Source organism: Ambystoma mexicanum, chromosome 4q, assembly GCF_040938575.1.
Source record: "Ambystoma mexicanum isolate Mex_15411 chromosome 4q, UKY_AmexF1_1, whole genome shotgun sequence".
In the NCBI taxonomy this organism is placed as follows: Eukaryota; Metazoa; Chordata; class Amphibia; order Caudata; family Ambystomatidae; genus Ambystoma; species Ambystoma mexicanum.
Genome location: NC_090928.1, coordinates 1,108,438,879 through 1,108,452,137, shown reverse-complemented (window position 1 = coordinate 1,108,452,137; position 13,259 = coordinate 1,108,438,879). Strand labels below are relative to the sequence as shown.

Here is a 13,259-nt window from a genome sequence, read left to right as displayed (position 1 = left end):
TAACTTACAAACCAAGAAGAAGGGGACAAGATAAAGGAGGGTAACCCAGTAGGGCAAGCCATAAAATCACATAAATGCATTTAGAACAGAGCAAAAGAGGATCCTTAGGCTCGTCTTTGCTTGTTGTTTTGTGTTTGTTTTTTGTCTTGTGAGTGCTCTGAGGCCGGCGTGTTGGCGCCATAGAAAAATTCTTTAGAATAGAATAGATGGGAAGAGACCACCACTTATAAAAAAATGATGCCATTAAAAAAAGAACAAGAAAAACAATCACGTCTCAAATTAAGCTTTTGAGATGTGATTGGTTTTCTTGGTCTGCAGGACTGTCAAAAATGGTCTCTTCCTCTTCATATCAATCCATAGCTTAGTGGGAGGATGAAGCACATATAGCATATTCTTCCTTCTCAGCAACCTCTCCCTTTCAACAAAGGATTTTTGCTTCTTCTCTGTCTCCACACCCAAAATCTGGATAAAAATAAATCTTGGGTACATTTTATTGCATAGTTCCATGTTTCTGTACAGCAGTCAGCAGTTTAACTTTATCTTGGCATCTGAAAAACGTAATCAGAATCACTCGTGGCAGTGCCCTAGGTGGCGTCCTAGGCATAGGAGATATATGTGCCTGGTACATTTGCAAGTGGCAAGCGTATCCACCTGCGATACATTTCTGCAAGAAAATCCTCAAATGCCCTTGTTCTTTGTCCTCTGGCAGACCGAGTAGACGCATGTTGCTTCTTCAGGATCTGTCTTCTAAGTCACACAGCTTTGCCGCATGCTGCTTGACCTCCTTCTGTAGGTGACTCATGTCCGATGTATGTTTAGCAGCAGAGCCATTAGAATCAGAGACATGTTGTTCAACATAAACAATCCTCTCCAGGCAGCTTTTCTGTAAATTGCATAAATGGCATTACTGAGACAGCCACCAAAGAGTTTATTTTATCTGCAATACTCTTGTTGCCTTCCAGAATTACCATCTTAAGATCAGAGTTTGACATTATTGTCCTCTTCTGTAGTGTCAGAATGGGCAGCGGTTTGTTCCAAACAGTGTGCCATCATTTCCTAATGTTTGAAGAAAATACTGCAATGGGGCCCTTAAGGTATAAGGTACGTTCTACTCCAACCAGATATCTATCTCAGAGCAATGTCATTAATCATTTATTTCAGCTCACACTCTAAGATCGCGCATAGAAGTGTAAACCAATTAGCTGCATACACAAGGGATGATTGTGTATAAAGTTAAGGAGCAAAATGTTAGCAGCAAGAGTAGTTAGCCAGTGCTAATCGACTGGCCTCATCAATGCAGTTTTCACATGTAGCTGAACAGAGAAAGAGAAAGGAGCAACACAATACGGCCACCATACTGAAGCGCTTCCTAGAGGGTTCCATTCGTTACCAGGCCAGTTCAGACAAGATTAAGGAGGGGAAGTCTCTCCCATTGCAACCAGTCCTCACCCTATAGTTGAGCATGAACGCTCCACAGATGGTGTCAGACAAAGCAGCCCTCGACTGTGCACTATCTGCAGTCTCCACAGAGGGGCGGAACCGTAGAATCGCGATGCCCCCAACGTTCAATGGAGGGGGCTGCAAGGATGAAAGGTCAAACACCAGAATCTGCCCCTGAACCGCATCGGTATAGTACACTGTCCACCACCCATAACTGTATCGCAGGCCCAGTGGCCCATATAGCTATCCAGCGGGCGTCGCAGAGCTCTGTATCCTTAAGAAAAGTGCATCGCTACTCAGCAGACCCGGACACGCATCACTTATGTGCGCTTGTTAAGCAAATGTAACGGAAACAAATAACAGTGCCAAAAAGCCCTCAATGCAAGTGGCCTCTAGTTGGCCATTTAGGCTCCGCCCCCCAAGAACAGATGTATTTCTTTTTACATAAGGACTCCTATTGTTCAGAGGCTGAAGCCATGGCTGAGGGAGATGGCCCTGGCGGTAAGTACCTGGGTGTACTGTAGTACCAGTACATTAGCATAGGATCCTCACATGAGCAGATGGCGTTTCTAGTACATTCATTAATTCATTTAATTGCCTCTATATCACTATTCCCACTTAGGCAGAAATTCTACAATCAATGAAGCAGAAATGCCTGAGCCCTATGTACACCACATATGACCACATATTTGGGGACACTAGTAGTAGGATGCTGAAGAGAGATCAGGGCGGGATGTCAGAGACCATCATCAAAGCATGCTACAAGTTTGTATAGCTGGTCATGCCAGTGTGAGCTAACCTGTGATAGAGTTTGAGTTGGCTAGCAGATGGTATATTTCACCCATGCACTGATGGCAAATGAGGGCATAGTTTGGTCTGGCACCCGAGGTGGAAAGGGGGATATGGTGCTTGCATTTGTTTGTGTGTTGGGAGGGTCTGTGCCCCTAGTCTGGGGAGCCAATGCAACATTCCATTGGATGCTCCCCTCCCAGCACTGTAATTTCCTCTGGTTTGGTGCAGGCCTTTCTACCATAGACAGTGGCCTTTAAAGCCCTCAGAGCCCTAAAGATTGTTACATGATGAGGATACCTAGTTATCTGCATAAACTGCCATACTATATCTCCTCCTGATCAGGCCTCCTTCTCCATCATGGCAAGGTGCAACAGGTTAATTAAGCAAAGCACTGCTGCATGGGCCCATAGGTGTGCTCCAAATGCACTCTCTCATAAGGTTGCTATTATGCTTGCAGACCATCTTTGACAGACTCAGCCCTTCACATGTATGAATTTAAGAATAAAGCACAACGTCTTAAGGTCTTAAGACATATACCTAGTCGGAGTAACATATCTAGCAACCAGGAAAGCTACCGTTGTGCCCTCCAGGACTGTAAACCGCATAGGTGATCACTCAAGTTATCATGTACCCGTTTCACACAATCCACACCTTAGCAGCAACTCGTCAACCTCTTATCGCACTCTGCTCTGCACCTGCCTGATTAAGATAAGAAGTGGATTCATGCGTTTAACTATGCGACTCCCCCTCACCTTTTCTTTTATTAAAAAAAAAAGGTTCCTGGATTGCAATGGAATTCGTTTTAAATGCTTATTGTTCAGTAACATGTGGAAGAAGTCAGACGCATTTCATAATGACCCAAGTCGAATAAAATCTATTTTAAATAGAATTAATTTCTTCTTCTTGATGTCTACCCATTCAAGGCCATCAGCTGCGTATTACATGAAACGCCTAATAGAGAAATCTGAATAAAATATCTAAATCAATCATCAATACAACTGTAAATCTCTTCTTTAAAATCTATTAACTTATTTGTCCATGTAAACACACACAGTGCATTTAGGAGGTCTCTAGTCCATATATCAAAAATGAAAGTTAGAAAGTTAAAGGATTCAAATTTAAAATGAGCAAAAATATATAGTTGGAACCATTAAAACGTGAACATAGACACAAAGATTCAATACAGTAAAAAGGTAAAACTATACTGATGGAGATGAGGTGGCAACATGGTGTGCTCCCGTACTTACCGAGAAATTAAACATTTATAAGAGACGGAGGGAGGGGTGTGAGTGCCAGTGTAGCAGGTGGGATGCAGAAGCAAATGCAATTTAAAGAAATCTTGTTTAAAACAGCAGCAAGAAAAAGAATTAAGCGTACGCCTGCAGTCATTAAAAATATATGAGAACCTGTAATTTCTAGTTTGGAAATACAGAAAACATGTTCTACGTCGGCTGCATTCAGAATGAACACCTGTGATGCATGCAGCAATATTCACAGGAACTGACTGGCCTTACCTTCACATGTGCAGCCCTGTCGTATCAAGCCAACCATGAGGGAGGTGCACTGGTTACATTTTGTTGGTGTAATAAAAGATTTCACTGTAAACTGGTGTGCTTTAGGCTGCAAAAACAAAAGGATGTATTCATTGGAGAATTCGTGCCCTCTCATGCTATTTCTCAACAAAGGCTACACGCTTGCCTGGACAGACTAGTTTCAGGAACAAGCAAATATCCATTGACTGCAAACACAACACAATTAGGGCACCATTTAGAACTCCAAGCAACATATGCACCGCACCAAATACAACAAGAGGGAGACAGAAGATGAAAACATGACAGACAAAAAGAAAACAAGATAAGGGATGTCGGCCAACGGTTATTAATTGGTGGAGAGAAGACAAACTAAGCCGACACATATAATCTTGCATGCCACACTCTCAATTCCTTCATAACTTGGTGTTCATACAACTAATAACCTCGCCCCCACAGCTTTACATGTGACAGTGCAGCGGAACGAACTGTGCATCACGCAGAGAAGTGGGATGTATATGTTCATCTTTGTGTGGGGGTAGAGAGGTTTATTTATTTATTTGTAGAGCGCACCAAGCCTGTGGGAAACTAGGCGATGGTTACAGTAGGGGAAAACAGAGCAGAACATTATATTCTCATTGCAAAGTAAGTGTCAGTTGAAGAGGTGGGTTTTAGTATCTTCCTGAAGGTGTTGTAGGACGGTTCATTGTGCAGGTGTGTGGGTAGCTCATTGCAGAGTGAGGCAGCTTGGATGGGGAAGCTGAAACTCCCTACCCAGTTGAATTTCTGGGTGGCGAGGCAGTCTTTGTAAGCCATTCTTAAAGGTCTAGTCGAAGAGTGTATTGAGTTTGCTTACAAGGTAGGGCGGTTGTTAGGCAAGATTGTATGCAGTAACCCTGTGGGAGACTGTACCAGCCTTGTTCTCTTGGCAATAGGTAACCCAACCTTTGGTATAGGCCTGTACTACACAAGTTGGTAGTGTGACTGAGCAGCCAGGCTTAGCTCAAGAGGGGTCAATGTGAGATGTAGGGTTGCAACAGAGTTTCGCAGTGACACGTATCCAAATAACACTTATACTCAAGGTTTCTTGATTAAATAACTATTTATTAATTTAACAGCCCGTTTTAAAATAAGCCTTCTTTAGAAGGGAGCAATTGGCAACAATAAAAAAAAAAATACTTTAAAATACACTTTTTCAGTTCAAATAAGTAAGTAGATACCCTTTTGGGATGGTACGCTGAGGTGACTTCAATAGCTAGGTCACTGTGGACATTTATACATCACTTTTCACACCTAAATTGTAATACTGAAGTGGTGGCAAAAAGGAAAAGGTTAGGGAAGGAAACAATGGTTAACATGTTTCTCAAACAGGTAAGCACTCTTTTGTACCCCCCAATGCAGTGTAGGTTAACCCTTTCCCAGCTATACATGTAAGGTATGCATGACTTTTTGGAGGGATAGTTAAACACAAAGTCAGAGTTTAGAAGAGTCTTCAGGGAGCCAGCACAGCCAATGCCAACTGAGCAAAGTCTAGGGGAGCTGAGGCACTTCTTGCAGGTGATAAAATTGTCTTGCAAAATGTTATAGAGAGTTTTGTTGAAAAGGAAATCACTCTTGGGCCACACTCTGGGAGGCTTGTGAAGGCCAAGCTGCAAGCAACTCTGGAACAGGCAGCAAATGCAAGTCTCAACTGAGAGCAAGCAAGCTACACACCAAGAGGTCAGTTCCTCTTAGTTCACAGTACCTTAGGTCTGAAGAAATTGGTTCCAGCTGGCTTCTGTTCCTGTTGTAGTCTGGCAGATCCTGTTGTTCCTGGGCCTTAGTTGTGGGGACAAGAGGGAGGACGTCTAGGAACTCATGCACTATGGTTCAAAGGTCGGCAGCAGCAATAGACAAAGTTCAGATCAGTGGTACTTCGCGGTTTCAGCTTCTCGCAAATAGCACCACTGCAGTTCTTGGACACCTTGTGGACTTTCCTTGCTTCAGGGGTTCAACACTCTGATGAGGTGGCTCAGGCTTGGTTAGTTCTGCTTTGAGGGAGTACAGAGGATCTTCCTGGAGCTTGGGTCCAGCTTAAAAACGATGCACTCGATTCTGGTGTTCCTGCCCCCTGGCACTAGGTTCCTGCAGCAGCAATGGAAGTACAGCCAGCAGAGAGAGGGTTTCCAGTCGAGTTCGTCTTGGGGTCGAATGGTCCCACCAACCCAAGGGGAGAAGTCGTCCTTTGCAGGGCTTCTCTAGTCGAGGCGAATTCTGAGCCTGAGCAGTGCAGCAGGGCTTCAATGGGCAAACAAATGGTCCAGGAGTTGCAGCAAACTTCTCTTCCAAGTTCTTCTTTGGATTCCTTCGTTCAGTGGTCGACTCTGCCTTCCTTGCAAAAGACCTTGCCATTTATGCAAGGCTCTCCCATTCATTTGCAGCCTAGCTGTCACTCACATAGCAGGGTGGCTGTCCTCCAAGTATAAAGTTTGTTGGTCGACCAAGTTGAATGTTGCTGACAGATCCAGGCGGAGGAGGAAGAAGAGGTTGCTTTCGTCAGTGGCTTCGTCTAGCTGTTTTTTAGGCCTAGGAGGGCGGTTTCCGTTCCGTACTTGGGCCAGGATGCCTCATTGACGAGTGCCTAGAATGTGGTGTGCTTCTAGGAATTCCTGAATTTGTAAATAGGTGACTCTGCCGATGATTTTCAAGAGGAATGGGACCGTGGTGATGGGGCAGTAATTGGTGGGAATGACTGGGTCGAGGGAAGGCTTTTTTAGGAGTGGGGAGACCCATGATTCATTGAGGAGGGGCGGCACAGAGCAGGACATAGGAGGTTTTGATTATGGCAGTGATGAGGGGGAGGAGAGGTTCTGCACAGTCCTTTACAAGGGTGGCTGGGCAGGAGTCCCCTTTGCAATGCAAGGGTTTCAGGCCCTTGATAATGTTACTAAGAGTAGAGACACGTGTGGGCTTGAACTTGACTGGTGGAAATTGGACAGCATCAGCAGGTTGGGATGGTGGGTGCAAGTGAAGGGCTGGGTACGTGGGCGAGAGGGGTGGGTGACATGCAGGGGAGCCCCCTAAAAGAAAAACAGTCAACATGATGTCAACAAAAAGTGCATGATGAAAGTGCACACAATTTAAAAGGTGTCAACAAAATAAGAACAATCAACACTGCCAAGAAGGCATCAATGTGTTGGATTGTTTCATAGATGGTGTTCACCTTGGTGGCATCTTGGACATATCTGCCAGAGAGAGGAATGAGGATCTGGGTGTAGTTGGTATATGAAATGTCTAGCTGTCATGCCTCGATTCCCACCACTGCGACTCCAAGGCATTTCCAGAAACACCTGGAGGCTGCCCTGGCGTCTATCTCAGCGGCAGATGAATTACGGTTGTCATGGGACTACATTTCCCAGCAATCCCAGGTTAGGTCCAGTCACGTGACACGCACGTAACGTGCCTCCCGCGCCTTCCACAGTGCAACTATATGAACGAGCATCAGCCGCCAGTCGGGTTCTCCTTAACCGTTGTTTCTTTAGACCCCGGTAAAAGTTGCGCTCTTCTGTATTCCTACTGCTACTCCTGATTATTTCAACTTCAGACTGTTTCCACGGATCTTGTTTGTGGATTGCCCTTTCCGGTTTCCCGGCGCCCAACTCCCTCTGATGGTTTTCACCTGGCTACCAGATCCATGGCACGTCCTGAAACGCTCCTCTTGCTTTGCCCTGCATGATCAAAACAATATTTAGTAACATTTCCTATTTCGGATGTTAACACCGTATTCAGCCGTTGGACATCTTCCGCGAGGCACACAAGCTCTGCGCTGACCGTTCTTTTTCTTTCCATTTTTGTTTTCCTTTCCCTTCACTGAATTTCTACAAGCACGCTCTGCTGTTGGTTCTGCACCTTGTCCCACTTCATCATCCTTTTAGTGACCTACTGGACGCTTTGCTGTATTCTACACTGGTCACACTTGAACATTTGGATTGATTTATTTGGTGTACTTCTGGGACGCTTTGCAGTTTACCTTTTGGATTTGTTGGACATTTTTAGTTGTGCCCTCATGCCGTTCGGGTTAGGTCACGTGAACACACACCTTTTGGGAACTGGGACTTTCTGGAATCACCATCCACTGCTGCAAACCATCTCATAATGTGAAGTAGGTTCTCTGCCTTCTCACATCACACAGCAGGTAAGAGTGGAGTTGCTGAGGGAGGTTGCTGTTGGGTTTCATGGTTTTGTGGTTACTCATTGAAACTGTTTGTATATTTTTCCCTTAGCTCTGTTGCTGCTCCTGCCTTTTCACTCAAGCCCCTGGCCTGTCAGGTGTTTTGTAATCCTGCAGGCTGCGCTCTTGGGGGAAAGTCTTTTTGTCAACGTCCTTTGTCTGCTTGCTGGGCTTTCTCCGAGTGACCTGTCTCCTAGAGTGGAGTAGCACTCCTACAGCGTCCTGGGATTACGATATTAGCTAGTCCAAATTATCAAAGAGTGGTTTGGTGTATATGTTGTATACGGTGGGGATAACACAGGAGCCTTGAGGCACACCGCAGGGGGATGGAGTGGGGTGTGCGGCAGCTTCGCCTGCGAAGACACGAGAGGTTCCGCCCACAATGAAGGATGTAATCCACATTGTCGCAGCCGGTGAAAAGTGGGCTGAGGATGTGAGGTGATGGTATAAAGTTTGGTGGTCGACCAAGTTGAATGTTGCGGACAGATCCAGGAGGAGGAGGAAGAGGTTGCTTCGGTCATTGGCTTCGTCTAGCTGTTTTTTTTAGGTCTAGGAGGGCGGTTTCCGTTCCGTACTTGGGCCAGATGCCTCATTGACGAGTGCCTAGAATGTGGTGTGCTTCAAGGATATTCCTGAATTTGTAAATGGGTGACTCTGTCGATAATTTTCAAGAGGAATGGGACCGTGGTGATGGGGCAGTAATTGGTGGGAATGACTGGGTCGAGGGAAGGCTTTTTTTAGGAGTGGGGAGACCCATGATTCATTGAGGAGGGGCGGCAGAGAGCAGGACATAGGAGGTTTTGATTATGGCAGTGATGAGGGGGAGGAGAGGTTCTGCACAGTCCTTTACAAGGGTGGCTGGGCAGGAGTCCCCTTTGCAATGCAAGGGTTTAAGGCCCTTGATAATGTTACTAACAGTAGAGACACGTGTGGGCTTGAACTTGACGGGTGGAAATTGGACAGCATCAGCAGGTTGGGATGGTGGGTGTAAGTGAAGGGCTGGGTACGTGGGCGAGAGGGGTGGGTGACATGCAGGGGAGCCCCCTAAAAGAAAAACAGTCAAAATGATGTCAACAAAAAGTGCATGATGAAAGTGCACACAATTTAAAAGGTGTCAACAAAATAAGAACAATCGACAATGCCAAGAAGGCATCAATGTGTTGGATGATTTGCATGATCAGCCAGTGTGGCTGAGCAGTTGGATGTTTGATGCACCATTTGGGGCAAAGGAACTGTGCCTTTAATGCACCATTTGGGGCAGGTCAGACTTTTTGACATTTAGTTTTGTATGTATTGTTCACATTTGCTCTATTTGTTTTACATGTATTTCTTGCTTTGTAAGGTGCTCTCATACATGCTTGTGCTAAATAAAAAATGAGATGAAATAGAGTTAGTCTTTTTTTAATATCTTTTTTTTAAGGACCAACTACACATTATAAATATCAAAGTGTCTTAAGCAGCATGTCCATTTCCATTTTACTTTGTTATCTGAAAATAAAGTTCAGAGAAGGCGCCCAGATGAACTCTCTGTCCCAGTGTACAAAGTATAAGGGGCTCGTCTCAATATGCACGTCATACTACCTTCACCGAACAGCGGACAAACTGAGAAGGTAGTCTTGAAAGAACTAATTTCTTGTTTTAGGGGGCTCAAGGCTCAAACGGGATGACTAGTGCTCGGCAAAAGCAAGACATGGGCCATTTCTGGGTACGTCAGCTGCAGGAAGGACAGTAATCTTTACAATACAAAATGAATTGCCCCCTTTTGATCCTGTATCACTAGCAGTATAGGGAAAGATGCCTAGAGCCTTTCTGCCATCCGTGGTGTTCAGATGGAAAGTCAATATGCTGAAGGCAATGCACTCCTGGATAGAATGAAGACCCAAACTAGAAAACCTTTAATTATCAAACCCACTAGGGACAAAAACTCTTGAACTAATGAAAAGGAATATTCTTCTTTTTGGCTTTTCCCACCATAGGTTTTATTGGAACTCCTAGAAGCTTTGCCTATGTCATGGAACCCTTGCTAAGGTCACCAACGCAAGGAGACTGTTTCCCCAGTCAGGTTTTTATGTATTGCTTTAATGAAGCACACACCACCTTAAGGTGGAGTGATTCAGGTGTACCTGACTTGCATTCCATATTCACTTTTGTTGGCAACATTCCTTGTGACTTGTTGGTGTGCCTAGGACAGTCGGGTGGCAGTGGCACATGTTTTTCATCTTTCTTCGGTGCACTCACATGCTCTATTGTTCTTTTACTATATTATACCATTGCAAGTGCCATTTATTCAAAATGGCTGTTGCATGTGGTTTTAGCCATCTTGCTTTCTGGCCATCTTCCTGCCCTCTGGGTCAGAAAAATCCAGATAGGGGCACGCCTTCCTGGCATCCCAGGTGTTGGCCTGGTCAAGACTGGGTTTGTGGCTGTCTGGCCTCAATACACATTTCAATCAGTAAGTAGCCTTTGCTGCGCAGATGCAGGGATTGTGGCTGTCAGTGATTGGATAGTCCTTACCCATTTGTATGTCGTGATACGGCCTAGGAGGGAGATCTCTTGCGATTGCCAGCGGGTCAGATCCTTTTCTAGTTACTCGAAGAGTGGCAGAAAGTTAGCCCGATAAACCTTCGTTGGATGTGCGGGGATCTGGACCCCCAGATAGTGGATCGATTTGATGCTCCACTGAAAGGGACCTCTCTCCTCTAAGGACTCTCTTTCAGCCGGGGTCAAGCCCACTCCCAGCGCCGCTGACTTTTGGAAGTTAATCCCGAATCCCGAGACCATCCCAAAACTGTGGATTAAGGCCTCCCTCATGGATCCCTCAATGTTCGTAATGGTGAGTAGAACGTCATCTGCATAGAGGGCCACTTTATGTTGCGCAGAGCCGGTCCTCAGGCCACTGATTCCGGGGTTTTGCCGAACTCGTTGAGCCAACGGCTCCATGGCCAAAGCAAAAAGCAAAGGGGACAAATGACATCCCTGTCTCGTTCCGCATGTGAGTGAGATCGAGTCAGGCAAGCGGCAGTTGATTCTCAGCCTAGTCCTAGGGGCCTGGTAGTTCGCAAGGATAATTTTCCGGAAAGTCGGGCCAAAGCTAAAGGCCTCTAGAGTGAGGCGCAGGTAAGACCAGTCCACCTTGTCGAACGCTTTGGTTGCGTCCAGCGCCAGTAAGGCCAGTTGTTGGGAGTCCCGGGTGGCGATCTCTATTAGGTCCAGAGCCCTGAGGATGTTGTCTTTTGTCGACCTGTGGTTTATAAACCCTGTTTGATCCGAGTCTATGATGTTTGAGAGGATAGGTGCTAGGTGATTGGCCAGGATCTTGGAATATATATTGGCATCCAGATTCAGTAGGGCAATGGGTCTATACGAGCTGATGTCATGGGAGTCCTTCCCAGGCATGGGGATAAGGACTGTGATAGATTCTTGCATTGTTAGAGTGACCGTTCCAGTGGCCACAAACAAATTGAAGAGGTGGGCCAGAGGGGCCACTAACTGGGGCCGGAAGATTTTGTAAAAGCAGGTGGAGAATCCATCTGGGCCCGGGGCTCTAGGTTTTAAGCTCTTGATGGCTGCCTCCACCTCCTCAGTCGTAATCGGCGCTTCAAGGTCTTCCCTGGCCGCCGGGGTCAGATGCGGGAGGGCCGCCTCTCGAATGTAGGAACGCTGCTTGATCGGGTCTTTTGGGGCCGCAGTCATTATTTCCAGGTGGTGGGCGGTTGCCAGGCGTATTTTCTCATGGTCCGCGTAGTGGATCACTCCCTGCGGATCGCGGGGGCCCAGGATAGAATTCGACTCTTCACCTTTGCCAGTTTGTTAACCAGGAGTTTGTTGGCCTTATTGTTATGGGCGTAGTACCATTGCTTGGTTCTGGTCAGCAAATTTGCTGTAGCCTCAGCATAGTGAGCTTCAAGCTTTTTCCTGGCCATTTGTAGGATCCTGTAAGATTTGGGGGCCCAACCCTTCCTTTTGTGACTAGCTTCAGCTTCACAGACTTCGGCTTCCAGGATGGCTCGAGTCACCTGCCTCCTTTTGTGAAATGCGGCACCTTGGGCAATCAGCTCCCATCTGAGGACCGCCTCCATGGCATCCCAGGTGTTGGCCGGGGAAGTGTCCTCGTCCTGGTTCTTATTGAAGAAGTGCTTAATGGCGCTGGCGATTGAGTCTCTCACTGCCATGCCCCCCAGAATAGGGTTGTATAGGCACCACCGGCAGCGTGGAGTGGGCTCCGGGTCGTGGGACCGCAAGGTCAATGTAACTGAGGCGTGATCCGAGAGGATCCGGGGGCCGATCACCACATCATCAGTGAAAGCCAGGATCTGCGGGGAGGCCAAGATCAAGTCAATCCTAGAGAAAGTACGATGCACATATGAGTAGAAGGTGAAGTCCCTTTCATCCGGGGATAGCACCCTCCTGGAGTCTACAATGTTCAGCGTGCGGAATAGGTGGAGCAGGCCAGTGGCCAACTTCAGGTCTCTGGGTGTCGGGGGGTGGGATCTGTCCTTGAGGGGGTCTGGGGCCCCGTTAAAGTCTCCTCCCATGACGACATGTCCCTCAATGAATGGGAGGAGGGAGTCCTCTAGGTCTTGGTAGAAGCCCTCCTGATATTCGTTCGGAGCGTACACCGAGATAAGGGTATCGAGCTGACCATGAATGGTGCATTTGATTGCAATGAAGCAACCCTCCTGGCATCGCCGCGAGTCAAGGATCTGGGGCTTCAGGTCTTTTGCAAACAAAATAGCGGTGCCACCCTTCTTAGTCCCGTTAGAGGCGAGGAATTGTAGCGGAAAGAGTCTGCTCCGCAAGCGAGGAAAGTCCCCTGGGATTAAATGTGTCTCTTGCAAGAAGGCGATCGAGGTCCCGTCGTCTTGTAGTCTTTGTAGGATCGATTTTCTCTTTGGGGTGCGGGGGGGAGTTCAGGCCCCTAACGTTCAAGGTGGTGAACTTAAGTTTCAGATGCAAGGGTTGGTCTGGAAGATTCACTTGCTGGGGGCGGGGGGAGGTGGTGTTGTGGGGGAGTCAAGTCAGCCATGGACGTGAGAGCATGTTTATTTCGGGTTCTCCTGTGGTTGAAGGTTTTTGAACTGGTCTCCAATCCAACGGGAGATACACTCAAGACGTCCAACAATGGCCTCCAGCGGGAGGCCCAAACTGCGACCAGGCAGTCCTTCGGCAGAACCAACATGGTTGGGGGTCTCTCCAAGGGTTACGTGATGGCATCCACCTTGGAGGGGGGTATGGACCGCATGGGATCCGCGGCAAGCTTCAAAGGGTTTAGGGGGGGTTCTGGTGCT

General features: G+C 46.9%; 1 protein-coding gene across 2 annotated transcripts in view; it reads right to left on the bottom strand.

Annotated features, from left to right (window-relative positions):
* Nucleotides 1-13,259, bottom strand: part of CDC42BPA (CDC42 binding protein kinase alpha) — a 1,600,792-nt gene that overhangs the window by 312,926 nt on the left and 1,274,607 nt on the right. For both annotated transcript variants that reach the window (XM_069608679.1, XM_069608678.1), the window contains one exon: nucleotides 3,747-3,852. In XM_069608679.1, the coding sequence (XP_069464780.1) occupies nucleotides 3,747-3,852 (106 nt within the window). The remainder of the gene's footprint in view (nucleotides 1-3,746; nucleotides 3,853-13,259) is intronic.